Genomic DNA, 16,092 nt, shown 5'->3' on the forward strand with positions numbered 1-16,092 from the left:
TGCGCTCTGCGACACCCAACCGCCACTGACAGTGATCTTGCCAGAGCTCCTCCGGCAGAGTGCATCTCCTCATTTCCAGCTTATTCCTTCAATCCATCAGGGCGTCCTCTACGTTGGCGTTCATAGGCGTTATGTATTGTTGTTATTAATGGAATACTTCTACATTATTTCAAATTTTTCGACAAGTTGTAGCAAATTTTGGACATTACTAACAGTGAATTATGAGATAAACGCAAAGCAAAATTTCTTGTGAAGTTTTTTATGGTTTTCCTGTGGTTTGCTGTAATTGTTGTAGCTGAGAAGTGGTAATGGAGGTAATATACTGTCTAAGTACTGTCAAAGCACCATGCGTTATTTTCTTACAACTAAAAGGTAACGCTTTTACATATTTACGGTATCAGAAGAAACACCTAAAATTAACTCGCAAAGGCTCGGAGATCGTCATAAAGTTAAACTAGATGAAACGTAATAATTGCAGTTGTAGGACAACATATGCAAGGATAATACACAATAGTAGGACAAATTTTAGGAAAAACAAAACATAAATTAAAGTACTGAAGGTCAAGAATATCAGTTTTATTATTTACTGATTATTCTTATTCTTATGCATGATGAGAGGCTCCTAGATCTAAGGGGACTGGGGAGAGGAGGGGGAGATTTAGAGGGGAAGGGGGGCAGTTTATGGGTGGAAAGAGAATATTGGACCTTGGATATAGAAGACAAAGTATGAAAATCATAAAATGCTTCAAAAAACAGAGAAAAAACCATCGCAGCTATCAAATAACCATTCACAATTCACATTTCAATTTTTGGGTTTGTAAAGGAATAATTTTCTTTTGAGTATCAGGGAGTCAACCCAATGACTCAAACCCCTATCAACCTGGAGGACCAACTGACCAGCATTGGATTTTAGAGTCCTTTTTCCTGGACCAACTGCTTCCATCACAGTTCCGAGAGCTTCGTCCGTTTGATTAGCAGGTAGCAAGACACCTATCCATCATTTTTCATGGGCTTATCCGTAACTGCTACCCTGGGAATGCGCTCCCTAAAGATGACGAAGGCTCCTCTGAGTGCTGGATGTTATTAATTCTGAAAGTTATCTTTCTTTCATTCTGTTTCAGATCTTTTCTATGTGCAAGTAACTGAAGATCGTAATTGTGAACTTCATCTCAATGAAGGTAAATTGGATCATGAATTGAGGAATGAATATCAACTCTCCATACGATTGGATTCTTTGTCTGGCTATATTGCTCCATCTCATAGTGAAACAAAGGTGTGCGCTTCCTGTCTTATTTCTAATAGTACCTGACTGCCTTTATCATTACTCTTGTTGTATTTGAAATCTCCATAACTTCTGGGGCAAATAAGTTAATAAAAAATCTGAATTATTTTCCTCCTCCGCCTTCAATAGTTAAAATCAAATTCTTCTTCACAAATCAAAACTGCATAAATGTCGGGGGAAGTAAAGTATGTTTGTTTCTGTACTGAGTCTTCTTTCAATTTGAAACTTGTAAATTAAGGTGACACACTGACACATCCTTGTACTACTTTATTGTGACTAGCTTGTAATACTTCTTAAAATTTCTCTAACCGGTGAATGTCTCAATGTTGAATAAAAGTGTGCAAGTGAAATGAACCAAGCTGAAAATATCTAGAGACCTGACCAAGGAGTTTCTTCTTTACTGAAGTATTTTAGCAGCTTCCATTTCAAAAGCTTTCTTTCTCTTCTCTAAAATCATTCTAATTTCGAATGTATTACTTACATTCTAAGTATAGATGGTATTTTTTGTCGGTGATAATAAACACTTCAATTTTTATGTTCAGAATCCTTTGGAAGCTCTTGGTAGTAATAACTTGTTCCTTTCTATATTTTTAATTTATTTTCCAGGTGAAAGTTCAAGTAACAGATATCAACGACAATATACCTGAGTTTGTGTATCCGAGTACAAGCAGACGTTTCCATAAAAAAGCGTACTTTGGTGCCATTTCTCGAGATGTGAAAGAAGTTGGACTACCTGTACTACAGATAAAGGTAAGCCTTTCCTATTTTTGTTGCAAACCATTTTTATCCTCCCCTCTAAGTTGTTTAACAACTCATTTTCATTTCACTAAATCACATTATATTGCAGAAGGTACCTACTCATTAGTTTGAGTGTATGTTTTCATATTGCAACCGCAATAATTTTTGTCACTTTTGATCTCAAGGCCCAGCGACAATAATGACAAGTTGAAATGCTGGAGATGATGGCAAGAGCACAGCATGCAGACTGTGAGAGTTGAGTTTTTTAAAGTGTTAGGCAAGTACTCAAGTTTAAACAGAGTCTTGTGAACCCGATTCGAGTCAACTCTCAAGATAGGTTATGATCAAGCAATTATTCCACTATTTGCGGGAGTTCCAAAAACACAAAAAATTCCGTGCTTATTTAAAGAGCCAAGAACATTGAAAGAGTCCAAATCTTTAAAGTTGTATTAACAATGTTATTTTTCTTAGCTCAGCAACCATTTCTGGTTGAATAATGTCAGAGTCTTGTTGGCGAATCATCAATATGATTTTCTATCACCTGCCAATATGCTGGCACTTTCTTTTCATCAATTCAAGCAATGATGTATAAAATAGAAGGAGCCCCCTACGTAGCTGTAAGGGCGTGCACAGTGCGCCCCAAACAGCTAGTATAGTAATATTCTGATTGTCCTTACTCTTCTAAGATACACAAAGGACTTTAAAAATTGTCTTCATCTCTGTTGTCTGCTTGTAAGTATGGTTTACCAATATGTATAATGATGATTTCTAGGCAACTGACAAAGACAGTGGAAAATTTGGTCAGGTCACTTACAGTTTTGTATTCGATGAATCTGGAGTTGGAAAATATTTCAGCATTGATGAATCATCAGGCCTAATTACTAATATAGGCACCTTTGAGAAAATCGATAAGGGAGCTTTGCCATTCAGACTTATTGTTGAAGCCAAGGACAATCCTGGCGCCGACTCACAAGACTTTAACAGAGCTCGCACACAAGTCGTGGTAAGCAGTTTTACTATCATTATCTTTTGTTGATTTCAATTATGTTAATGAAAGCAAGATTATAAATGTTTATTAGCAACATACCTTGATGTATTTGTGCTCAAAGGAACTACATATATGTATATTCAAATCAGTGTAATAAAAGCATCTATGAAACATGCAAATTTCATGTATGTAGCTCCTTTTCACTTAATTTATTTACAAATTTTTCCCTCTAGTGCCAATACTGAATGAACTCATTCCCAAAAAAGACTCAAGCTTTAGAAATTAGAATTTGAGAAACAATATTAGTGTATTTTCCGAAGAAAATACACTATTGCATTCTCCCATGATGTCGGACCCAGACCCAAGACCTTGTAGAGAGCACCAATCACGGGTCGTAGATCACGAAAATATATGCCATTCAAATTCATGTGTATATATATATATATATGTATGTATATATGGTTAATTAAGTGAAATTCATGAGTTGTTTAACCGTAACTTTTTATTTATTTTAAAAAAATTTTTTTACAATGCGACGTTTCGGTGGCTTATTCCCACCATCATCAGGCAGAGACTCCGTATACCTCCTTTTTTGTATGTATATATGTATGCATGTATTTCCGCCTTTTTAGGATTTTTCGATTTTTGAGTAGTTATATCATTCTTGTGTTGAAAGATATCGATGAAATGATGAAATCGATAAAAACGATGAAAGATAACGTGAATGATCGATTATCGATATTTTTCCATTTGAAGATGTGGTAATGAATCGATTATTAAGGTGTTCGTTGCAAACACCCTGTTTATCGATCTTTTTCCATAGGTTTAAATGGCAGATCAATCGATTTATTGCACATCACGCCACGCCACGCCACGCCGCTGGTACGATCACCCATGTAGCCGGTGTGTACCTGTGATGGGCGTACGAACACCTAAGATGGGCGTGCAGACACCTTATCAACAGTGAAATTGCAGACATACTGATATTTTACTTTTTAGAAATTGAGAGATAACCAATCCATCATTCCTTTAAATGTTTGAGGAATTTCTGCAGACTGAGAAAAAAAAATCAAGGATGTTGGAAGAAATCTCACAGTCTTCAAAATAAATCAAAGTGTGTCAGGAATTTTGTTTTTTTGTTTCGTTATGATGCTTTTTGTTCTCAAATTTAAATAAATGTTTCTATGTATTATTTGCAGAAAAGTTTCTACAGCTTGTTTATTCAATTTATTTATTTTTTAATATATTTTCTTTTATTTGTCTTATTCTATATTTTAATATATTTTATTTTCTTTAATTATTTTAACATAAATAAATTTAATAAATGAAAATCAAGTTGAAACTCAATAGGTGTGATAAGATGCTCTACGGCCTAATAAATCTCATATAGTATTAATACATTATAAATTAGTAAAATAAAACAGATTAAATTAAATAAATGAAATGTGTCGGAGAAGTATTCGTTTCCGAATATCCGCCATAAAATCTTTCGATTTTAGGAGGATATTCGACAATGCTACTCTCTGTCTTTTTTCGCTGATACACACCTCGAACAGCGCATGCGCGAACTAGCGAGGATTCGCGATCGGCGGACGCCGCATCGCGGGGTCGAGAGAGTTCGGACAGAGTTTTTTTGGAAATTCGTGCCGAAGGGAGCTGTGGCATTGCCTGCGCTTTCGCCCCGTTTTTCTCTCCTCTCAAGGGTGTGACCTGTCCAATTCGTCAGAAGGAAAATCTTTGTTTTTCCTTTCATCACCTCTCGCAGCCAAAAAGGCCTTTTTCTCCGTCCCTATCAGAAATACCTCAGTCTACGCTACGCATTGCGGTATCGCGACAAGACTGAGGGCATTTCTGATACATAGGGACCATAGAGGCGGGATTCGTTCCCCACAAATGAAATTAAATAAATCAATATAAACAAATAAATGAATCAAATAAAATGAAGCAAGTAAAGTAAAATATATTAAAATAAATGAATACAATTGAAATAAAAAATTAACAAAAAATATATATTTAAATAAATACCTAAATTAAATGTAATATATTAATTTATATTGTATATTTATTCATTCTTCATTTTACTTTTATTTCTTTTTATTTTATTTTATTTCATTTATTTATTTTATTTTATTTCATTTCATTTACTTATTTTATTTTATTTCATTTCATTTATTTATTTTTCTTCATTTTAATAACTATAATTTTGTTTTATTTGATTCATGTGTTAGGTATTCACTACTTTCTTTCTAAAAATTGATGTACTTTTTTATTATTTATGTTTTTTTAAACCGCATACGTAATGTAGAAACTCCCAAGAATATTATTGCTTTCAATCATGGACTCAGCCCTGGGAATGTTTATGAATGCTAAATTACCCTTGTGTAACACGCGAATCCCCGAATCTCCATGGCAGCGGCACTCGGGCGATCATTGGGGAAAAGCAACGTCGGGTGTAGTCAGCACTTAAATGGGATATCGTTTGAGAACGACGGCGGCGCGGAAATTTTTGTAATGGCTATTAAGAGTCCCTTAGTTGTCTGAAGGAAAGAGTCATGTCTTTTAGGTATCTGAATGAAGTTGTCTAAAGGAAAGAGTCCAGCTCCTTAGTTTCAAGTTTTTTGCAACTTTTTGGCTGGATACGGCTTCTTGGGTGAGCGTGGGGACATGCAGGAGTAGGTGCGGGGACACGCAGGAGTGAGCGCACGGGCATTCCAAAAACAAATGCTCAGTGTCCGCAGGGTGTCCGTCGTTTTTACCAAGGAAAATATTCACAAGATATCTGTATATTCCTAGATCCTGAGGGTGTACGTAATCAAGCAGTTTGTCAGCTGTGTATTTTGTTGCCAATTTTCCTAACTCTCTCTCCTCTCCCCTCAAGAAGATAAAACTTGTTTATTAAGTGATCAAATGGACGTATTTATGCTAAAAGAAACTATGTGCAAGTAGAAAGATGGGGTGTGCTCGTGGTGAGCTGCATAAGAAACAATGTAAAAGTGGATATAGTTCCTTTTGAGAAAATGGAAAAGCAGGATTTTCAATTAAATCAAAAGGAACTGAGCGCTAACTCGTGGGTCATTGCCGCTAACGTCACTGGCGCTTTTAAATTTCCATTCATTCTCATGGCCAGAGCACTGAGCACACCACACCTCTCCACTTCCACATAGTTCCATTTCGCACAAATACGTCCAAATTTCTCCCTCGATGTAGATTTATTGCAATAAAAAATCAGATATGTGTATTAGGTATAGGTAAGCTGGTGTTGCACTCATTTAAATCATGAGGAGGAATAATCCCACTTTAGGTTAATTACAAAGTATCTGCTTGTTGCATTGAGTTTTTTCCTGAAAGTAAGCTCTTCATTATATTGCAGATTAACTTAATTGAAGAGAAGCATAAGTTGATTCTCGTCGTTGATGATGCACGTCCAGACTCAGTGAAAGGTGCCGAAGAGAATGTGATCAATGTTCTGGAAGATCATTCAAACCTGATGATCGGCGTGGAAAAAGTAGGACCAAGGCAGAATTTAGGGTCTGATAATATGACAATAATGTCTGATCCTGGCGGCTCGGATCTATGGTTCTATGCAATAAATCCAGATACTGAAACTATACTTGAACGAAATAGTTCTCGCTTAATGAGGTAGGTCGTTGATTTGACCAATCATTTTTCCTCTTGGTGTATCAAGGCAATTTCTCTTGGCAATTTTTTGGATTAATTGATCAATGAAAACATTAGGAGGGTTCAATTTAGAAGTCTAATCAGAAAGGACCCCTTACGGAATACCAAGACTTTTGGCGCCAGCTGAATTTCAAGATTTTTTGGTTTGATATTTTTTATGATCTCTTGAGTATGATGAGCTTTTAAAATCAAACTTTTTTGTTACAATCGCGAGAAAAATGGGTCTGAAAAGTGCAGTTTTGGGAATCTAACATGTGACATCATGCGGAAAAGTGGCGCTGTCGCTGAGTTGAAGATGCGGAGCCTTTTGTTGCATGGAGTTGACGTATCATCTTATCTCCTTGCCTAACGTAATATGAGAAAAGAGGAGCACGCTCCTTCATTTCCTACATTTTTTCACCTGTTAATGCATATAAAACTCCTGAAAGGGAGCACTTTTTACATCAGATTTTTTCTATTGGCATGTAGAAAGTTTGACTATGAAAGCTCATCTTGTTCAGGAGCTTGTAAGGAACATCACAGCAAAAAATCTCAAAATTTAGCCGGCTTTGAATTTCTAAATATTTTGTCTGTAATCCTTTATGGAAGAGTTGCTGTAATTCTTAAGAGAACTGTGACAAACTGACCACTCATTTATTTCTTTTGAAGTTATTTTAGTTTAAACTTTGACCTATTTCTTTAGGAAACTCCTTAACTTTCATATGGCAAGTATTTTCCCAAAAGAGGATTTTTTAGGAAGTTCGAATGGATGCTTTTCAATCTGTGCCGAGCGCAAGTACACATTTTCAAATTTATGAGGGGGGGGGGGGTGGCTGGCAGGTTTCTCTAAACTATCCACCTCATTGCTGTGCTTATTTTTCTCTTGCTCTTGTTTCCCTGATCAAAATTGGCATGTATTTCTTCTGTAGTAAGGAAATATTTGTCAGTGCCAAACTGCTGATGAAAAAAATTCCTGAAACCACAGCTTTCCTCTGAATCAACAAATCAATGGAATTTCATGAAAGTAGATCTTCAGTCAACAGATCTATTACAGTTGAGCATACTGAAGTTTATACCGCATATCTTAGCAAAAATTCACGTTTGAGGAATCAAATTCTACAATTTATTTTTTCCAGGTCGGTTCTCGAACCTGAAGTTGTCTCAAAGATAACCTTTGATGTCTCTGGGAATTTAACTGCAACTGCCTCAGGAATTCATCCTCCGCTGGTTGTGGCGCAGCCCAAAGCAGCAGTTGTCGCAGCTCAGTGGGAAGTTCTGCCGTACGGTCTGATAATAATTGCAGCGTTAATCCTTGTTTTGGGCTCTGCTGGAATTGTCTATATTTGTGTCTCGTGGGCAAGGTATGTATCACTACTTTCGCGTACATGCAGGGTGTTCCAAAAGTCCTGCCCCCCCCCTCCAACTTTTGAATTATTAGAGATAGAAAAACGAAGCTTTGGGAATGTACAATCTCAAATAGGACCATCTTCTAGGGGTGTTTAAATCTTTGCCCCTCCCTCTGGGGGGAGGGCCAAATTTTTTTTTTCAAACGGTGACCCCTATCTTGTGATGCATCATTGAAAAGCAAATTAAAAACTAAGAATTTTGGTGCAAACCACAGATCAATATCTTAATTTTTGACGGAGTTATGATAGGTCATAGGTCAAATTTGACCCATTTTCAAAAAATCATAACTCTGGTTCAATTTATCAGAAATTCGTAATGGTAATTCGTTCAATTTTGAAAAATGCCTTTCATTCTTTAAAAATGGGCATCAAGCACACCACCTGGGTCATTTATTTAAGTTCTTGAAAGATCTTTTGACTAAACTCAAAATTGAAGTGATATGGGTCATAAGATGAGGGCACTTTGTTCCACGAAATCACACGAAGAGCTCACTTTGACAGACTGTAGATTTTGAAAAAATGCCTTTAATTCTTTGAAAATTGGCACAAAAGCACCACCTGAGTCATTAATTAAAGTTCCTAAGAGATCTTTGGACTAAACTCAAATTTAAAGGGTTACGCGTCAATTTCTATGGAGGTTCCTATAAGCGAGGGCACTTTGATCACCCGTAGAGCTCACTGGGAAGGGCAGTAGATTTTGGAAAAAGGCGTTTAATCGGGTAAAAGTTGGCGCAAAGCACCATCTGGGTCATTAATTAAGTTCCTTAAAGATCTATGGACTTATCTCATAATTAAAGAGGGGCCAATAGCAAGTCACCATTCTGGGCTGAAAGCTCTCAAGGAACCGGAGGACTCCTCGGTATTAGCAGCAAGTGTTTTGAGTCAGGTGACACCTAGGATTTCAAATGCATTATATAATGCATCAGATAATATCTCCAAAATTACTCCGTTGGTATACACCAAGCAAAATTAGACGACTAATTAGGTACTTACATACTATGAATCATTGAAGCTAACACTAGAACTGACACTTAGATCTTTATTAGAAACTAATATGTTTGTTGTTAATGAACTTAGAATCCTGGCAGATTCCATCTTTCGCGGTTCCTTTTAACGAGGTATTGAACACAAATATAATATTACTGCACGAACATGATTGATTTAACGATTAATGATTACACAAAAACGCATTTGTTTATCACGGTCAGAGACAATTGGTTCATTGTTGTTGTTGTTTCAAACACGGGGATATGAGCAGCTAAGGAGGTGGCCTTCTCTGTTGTTGTTGTTTCAACTTACGGGGATACGAGATAAGGAGGTGGCGGGTGGTGAACCATTTCCAGCGGGGAGATTCGACTGCCAACTTTGAAACTTGGGATCGATGCTCGGCAATACCCGTTTTATTTAAGGCTATTTAAACATCGAATAGTGATTCTACCCATTGAAGTAGGTTTTTGATAGCTTTTTACTGTGCTTAAAGAAATATTATAATTTCTAATCGTATCTAAATTATTATATCAATGCGCTTATATCATAGCGCTTATATCAATGAATCCAATACCTAGATCCTAATGAATCGTAGAAAAGCTAAGATTTTTAAGGATCGCCGTCTTTACTAGTAGGCATCATTAATCAATTATTTAATTGAAGATGCCTCATAATATCGATAAGCCGATTCTGAATATATGAATTCATCACATATCGTGAAGAGATTTACAATAAAGTTTAGTCATTTGGATAAAAATTTCATAACTATTATCTTTCTGTCAAAATTCTAATCAAACTTTAAGATTTTGTGAAATTGGCAGTATTTTTCAAAATACTCCAGTAAAAGTGTCTATGCCGGCGCGGAGCCTGGCTTTAGCAAGAAAGTCTTGTGCGATCCTCGCACCATGATGGGGGGGGCAAAGCTCTCCCAAATGTCGGCGCTTGCGCTGCGTATAAATTGGCCGGAGGCCAATTTTTTTTAACCATATATAAATGTTAATAAATTTTCTCTCACTTGTTTCATTTTGTATGTTTCAGGTATAAAGCATATAAAGAGCGAATGGCCCGCATGTATCATATACCAAAGTATGACCCTGTGTTTGTAGAACCAAATCTAAAGGAATACGAAACTCAGGTAATTTACTAACTCTCATTTTAATAAAAAATGAATGGATCATTCTCACGAACAGGGCTGGATTTACGTTTTTGGCGCCGTGTGCAGGCATTTTCGAGGCGCCGCGCCCCCCTTGCACGTCCTCCCCCCCCCCGCCCGCGCATTTCCCAACCCGACGGTCTTCTTTGGTTACGTGCTAACTTAAACTAAATACGAATTTTTCGAATGAGTGAATGATTCTGGGGCAGAAACCAAAACCAGGTATACCTGTTCCTGTTACTGTTAACTATGAAACTAAGAGAAAGTCTGACCCTTAAAGTCTAGGTTCAGGTCATTTAAAAGATGGAACGCAATAAATTAATGTTTCTCTGCGATGTAATTTTGCAGAAGAAAATTCTGGTGGGACAAAAATAGGCATTTCATATGCATGCACAGGCACATGGAGTAATAACATGCAATATTTACATTGTTAATGTTGTTTAGTTGATAACTTACGAGATGGTCAGATAGTGTGTCTCCATTGCCTTTATACAATCAATCAACAATCAGAGTTCTGAACTTTCGACGCAATTCTCAATTTTTTTGCAGAGTTAGGAAAAAAAACCCAAAATTTGGCGCCCCTCAAAATCTGGTGCCCTGTGCAGCTGCACCGATGCACCATAGGTAAATCCGGCCCTGCTCACGAAGACTTAAGTGCCAAAAAGTTGAAAATTGAGTCTTCGGTGGTTCGGTATTACTCAGGCATTGGATGCATCTTGTTGCAAAGTGATTGGCAGAAAATCGGATTTTTACTGCTTAAAATACCTTTTAAAAGTCCAGTTATTCTCAAAAAGACTTAAACGCCAAAGCGCTATATAGTACTCGCTAATCTTGATTTGATCCAGTTCGAATCCCTCACGATTTTCAAGAATGAGACTAAACATGTCTGTTTCTGAGATCTGAAAGGGCCAAAACTCTAGGGACCAGAACTACCCTAAAGTTTAGCCAAGAACTTATGTTCCTCTGAGGAGAAACATGGGGGGCGTTCCACCACTTGAGGTATAGAAAAAGAGGCCTCAAGTCCTCAGTGATGACTAATTGGTAGAGCTATAACACACGCTAATATCAAGGATATTCTGATGCAATAAGATGTTCTATCAAACCTGTCCCATGGACTTAGATGATCTTTTCGTTGCTCGTCTGATCACTGATTTTATGAGAGATGGGGAGAAGTAGTCCAAATCAAAACGTGCACGGGTTTTGGGGTGCCACTCCCTTTAATTACACCAGTTGATATTAAATGATGAAAATACACACAGGAACTACGCAAACAACTGATCATACACCATAACGTAATTCCACCGGAGACACCTCGGATCGGTCAAACTTTTTCGGACAAATCTACGACGTTTACGGAAAATTACAACAACAAATAACTACGCATTAACGCTCACTCTAAAAACCGGAAATAAGAGAACAAATACAATTTTAAAATTAAGAGAAAGGGGGGGGGGGTTTGAGTCGAAAACTCTCGGGGCCAACTGGGGGGCAACGGGGCTGTACCGCGTGTTGCTTACCGCGAGCAGTGTGGTCACCGCGTTGAGAGAAGACTGATTTCATAGATCTTCCTTAGGAGCGTCTTACCCTCAGTTTCGTACGATTCGAGCGGAAAATCTAGTGAAATCAGCAATTCCAGTGCTCTAAACATGACTACGCGATGTCCAGCAGACAGGGTCCCCGCACCGCTGCCACGCACCTTCTAGAGGGCCGCCGAAACTATTACGAGTCTTAGACCATCCCGTTGGCTCCCGCAGGGCGTGGCAACCGCGCAGCGGTCTACTGCATCGTGACATCATGCTCTTAGGATGTTCTCCAACGCGAAAAACACCCTATCTCACGTGTAGTGCGCTGATCGCATCCGCACCAGTCGTCGTTCATACGCTGAAACTGCAGTTTACGGCAACGGGGCCCGATGAGAGAAGCCCAGGACTTCACGAACTCCTGGCTATCGCAAACCAGTTGAAAAACTTGTCAAGATACTAGCCATCTATTGAAGTTAGCAGACAAATTTAAAATCCCCCAAGAGGGACTCCAAACTCACTGCACGCCTCCAAAACATGGCGCTGTCGCTAAATTTTCGTTTCAGATCTTAGTAAGTTTTTACACTTGTTAATGATCATCAGCAAGTGAGTCATCATCTTACCTTGTAGAGAAAATGTAATTAAAATTTGTTGCCCATATTACGGCTTGAAATATTAAATATTGAGTTTTAAATGGGGAAATTATGTTGAAATAAGTCTATTTACTCTCAAAAAGACTCACAGCCAATATCTTTTTATTTTTTTTTTGTATTTCCGTTTAAATTAATGGAAAATTTCTGAAACAACCACAATATGATTTTAAATTTCAATCTTATCACAAATTCATTTTTCTAATCTTCAAGATTTACAATGGGCCAATTAAAACAATTTTTATTGTTTTTCTGGAGTTCCCATCTCTGGTGCTTACATGAGTATTTTTGAGAGTGACAGGTCCACTTTTCCAACTCTGGTTTTAAAATACGGAAGTATGTTTGAATTCTTGTTCATCCTAACTCAACCATGTATTCTATACATGCATTAATCAAGCTTGTTTCACAGTTTCAATATGACTTCATACCCTTTGGCCGAATTTTCCACTATTACAACAGGAGTCAGAATGATTTACAGTTGCATGTAAAATCAAATTCAAACTGTAATCTCACTGGCAACGTAGGAATTGAAATATGTAATGTTGTATCCAATGAGTTTAGGAGAAGGGAGGCAATTTTTTTTAAGAAATTAGCATTCAGGTTAGGTGTTTAAGAATATTATTCCCTGGAAGAATTCTTTATCATTGAACGCCTATGCTCTCTATTAAGTCCATGTATTCATCACGTAACTGACCTCCATTGTAGCCCATAAGGTTTTTATGTATTCACAGTTATGTAAAGCAAAGTAAACATGTGTTACAGGCAAAAAGTCAAATCAGACATTTGATAAAATGTCTGTTTGTCTGAATGCCTGAGTTAGGCAGGTGGTCAGATTTTGATGGTCCTCGGAGTTTTGTATGTTTTGAAGAAAAGCTCTCGAGTTTCCGATGTTTTGAAAGTACAAGGTCATTAAATGTACACTTTTTTTTTTGTATTCTGCTCCTCACATGCTTCTCTAACCTAATTTTAATCGTCAGCACTTTGAAAATTTTGCATTTTATGACAAGCTTCAGATTTCCAGTTAAATGCTTGATCAAGGATTAGAAATGATGTACTTAACATTGTACCTACATTGCAAATTTTTGCAAAAAATCAACGTATTCACGTTGATATTATTGCGAACTAACCACAAAGCTTTACCCAGGAGTGGAATCAATCTTCAAAATTTAAATTTGACTTAAACGTAACATTTAAGTGGAATTTCATTTATTTCAAATCAATTTAAATAAACTAGTGCTATCAGAGGGATAAGGAATATGGATGGGAAATAAAGATGAATGGACAAACAAAGGATCGTGTGTGTATAAATATAAGAAGGGAGACAATACGTAAAGTGTAACCTAGAAAACTTGCAATATATACCGGTGAAATCATACAACTGTACATGGGATTATTAACCTTATTATTCAAAGAATTTCCCGAGGATGTGGTGTGTTTATTTTTTTACCTAAATGTACGATGCGACAAGGAGCTACTTTTTTTTTTTTTTTTTTTATCAAATAATCAACATGCCTAACTGTTGCAGAACAGCTGGGCTTAAAAAATTTCAATGAAAGGATTGGGCGCGCAACACTGTTGTTAATGCATCGTAAAATGCCGAAAAAGAGCAAGATGAAAAAAAGAGACTCACGGAGACATGACAGAAGACAAAGGTATATCAGGAAGTGATAACAGGGTAGCCTGACAGGCTGTCACTCCTGGCAGGGGCTAGAATCCCCTGCCTACACATTCTACCAACATATGAACTAGCAAACTAAAGCTGCCGTGCGACGCAAAAACGCCGTAAACGCCATAAACGCCATTATACATTTTTTGGAAACAATGTATCATAGCAGAAAAACTTGTGTACCTCAAGACAATGTTTTTACTGAATTTGTTTGCAAATACTATCAAGAACTTGATCTGAAAATTTGAGGTACGCGGGTAAAACAGTTTTTATTCTATAGAGTGTTAAGTCCCAAAAAACGAGGGAAAATATTGATGTATTTACAGCGTTTTTCCTTAGCACGGTAGAACCAGAACGATCCAACAGTTAAAATAAATCTGCATGTTCATATCACCACAGAGAAAATTGACACGGATTGTTAGAAGAAAAGCCGGTATAAACAAGTAAATTCAACGAGTTTGAACATTTTTTTACTTCATTCATTTACATTTATACCTTTTCTTCGTCTTGTTTGATTACAGGTGCTGCAAATGAGTGTGCCAGTCGATGATAATGACAGTTACAATGATTTGCAGTTAGATTTTAGTCATAAAAACCATTCTTTTAATTTAGACAATGTTGGTTACATAACCAAAGAAAATGGTAAGATACATACTTATCGTACTCTTTCAAGGGTATTTTCTTAGGTGAATGAGCGCTCTTCAAATTTATGAAGGGGCTCTGTCAAATGGGCTTGAAATAAAGTGGGTAATTAAATATCACTACATTTACTTAAGAGATTCGCCTTCATCTCTCGGAAATCATACTCTAACCAGAGATATTTTATGTTTTGATACTTGACTAGAACAAGTAAGTAGTGATGCTTTTTTTATGTTTGATTGAGTAAGTGACTACAATCTCTACTTATTCACAAAGCCATCACTGCTGCCTAGAGCAGTGGTCCTGCCAAGACATACTTTGGAAAACACATGGATTGCATTATCTATATCTTATAACTGGTACCACGCATTTTGGCACAATAGGCCTTTACTTTTTATTAAAGACCAGTATTCGTTGCTCTTTATAACCAACATAAAACCTCCCCTCAAAGGTCACGAAGGGGTTGAAATGGACAAATTGGCAGGGGATTTTTTTTTATCTGTTGAAGACAATCAGTAAAATATCCTTTAAAAAATCTAATTGGTCAATTAGATCAATCATAAATAGCGCTGAAAATTTTGTGTGATCGTCCCTCTCAATTTTAAGAAAACTTTCAGAAGGATCCATTCAGAATTGTTCTGTAATACCCTTTTAAAAAAATTAATTAGGAGTGAGAAGAGCTCTCTTGAATGTCATTTTGCTGCCCCCCCTCTGCTACTGGCTTTCCCTAAAACATTGATGATTCATTTTGGGGTCCTTCTGTTCCCAAATTTTCAGACTCTAAGAAATTTCGGAGGATGCCGAGGGGGAGATGAGACTCAAATTTTGGAATTGTGTACGTTAATATCTGTTGGATGCAAAAAGACATCAAGATGCGTTCTTCAGTTTGACTTGTCTTTAATTTACCACCATAGGGTAGGTGGAGGTAAAAGGCTGCTGCATGGGGCAAAAAGCCCCACCCCAGTTTTTTTTCGAGGATTGTTTAGGTTGGCACCGTGACCGTGTTAGTTATTTAGACGTATTTTGTATGATGCAACAATTTTTCCTGTCACCTATTTTGTGTTATTTGCATCACTTTGTCACAACCAATGAGAGCAAAACAGCTAGACGTGAGGTTAGACATCCTGTTAACAAATGCACACAACAGTCGTAAGCTCCAAGGACTTTCCAATTTTTTCGAAACGATGTTGCAGAAACGTTGCCAAATTGTGCAAAAAAGTAAACGAATAAAAGAAGGCTTGCCCCTTAACAGAAAGAACATCCGAACAAAATACGATTGTTATGAGATGTCCCAAGTTGTTGCGTCAAACAAAATATGACTAGTGGTGGTGTTGTCGCGTTGAGGAAGTTTCGGACCGAACGGTCGTGTTCCCTCGAAAATATGAGGAGAGTCAATTTTTTGTGTA

At 37.2% G+C, this 16,092-nt stretch overlaps 1 protein-coding gene across 1 annotated transcript in view; it reads left to right on the top strand.

The window, feature by feature from the left end:
• Nucleotides 1-16,092, top strand: part of Cad99C (cadherin 99C) — a 138,449-nt gene that overhangs the window by 108,359 nt on the left and 13,998 nt on the right. The window contains 7 exon segments of the mRNA XM_072301979.1: nt 1,122-1,273; nt 1,889-2,032; nt 2,793-3,023; nt 6,379-6,647; nt 7,802-8,026; nt 10,097-10,193; nt 14,569-14,689. Coding sequence (XP_072158080.1) covers nt 1,122-1,273; nt 1,889-2,032; nt 2,793-3,023; nt 6,379-6,647; nt 7,802-8,026; nt 10,097-10,193; nt 14,569-14,689 — 1,239 coding nt within the window.

This window comes from Bemisia tabaci, chromosome 6 (assembly GCF_918797505.1).
Source record: "Bemisia tabaci chromosome 6, PGI_BMITA_v3".
Classification (NCBI taxonomy): Eukaryota; Metazoa; Arthropoda; class Insecta; order Hemiptera; family Aleyrodidae; genus Bemisia; species Bemisia tabaci.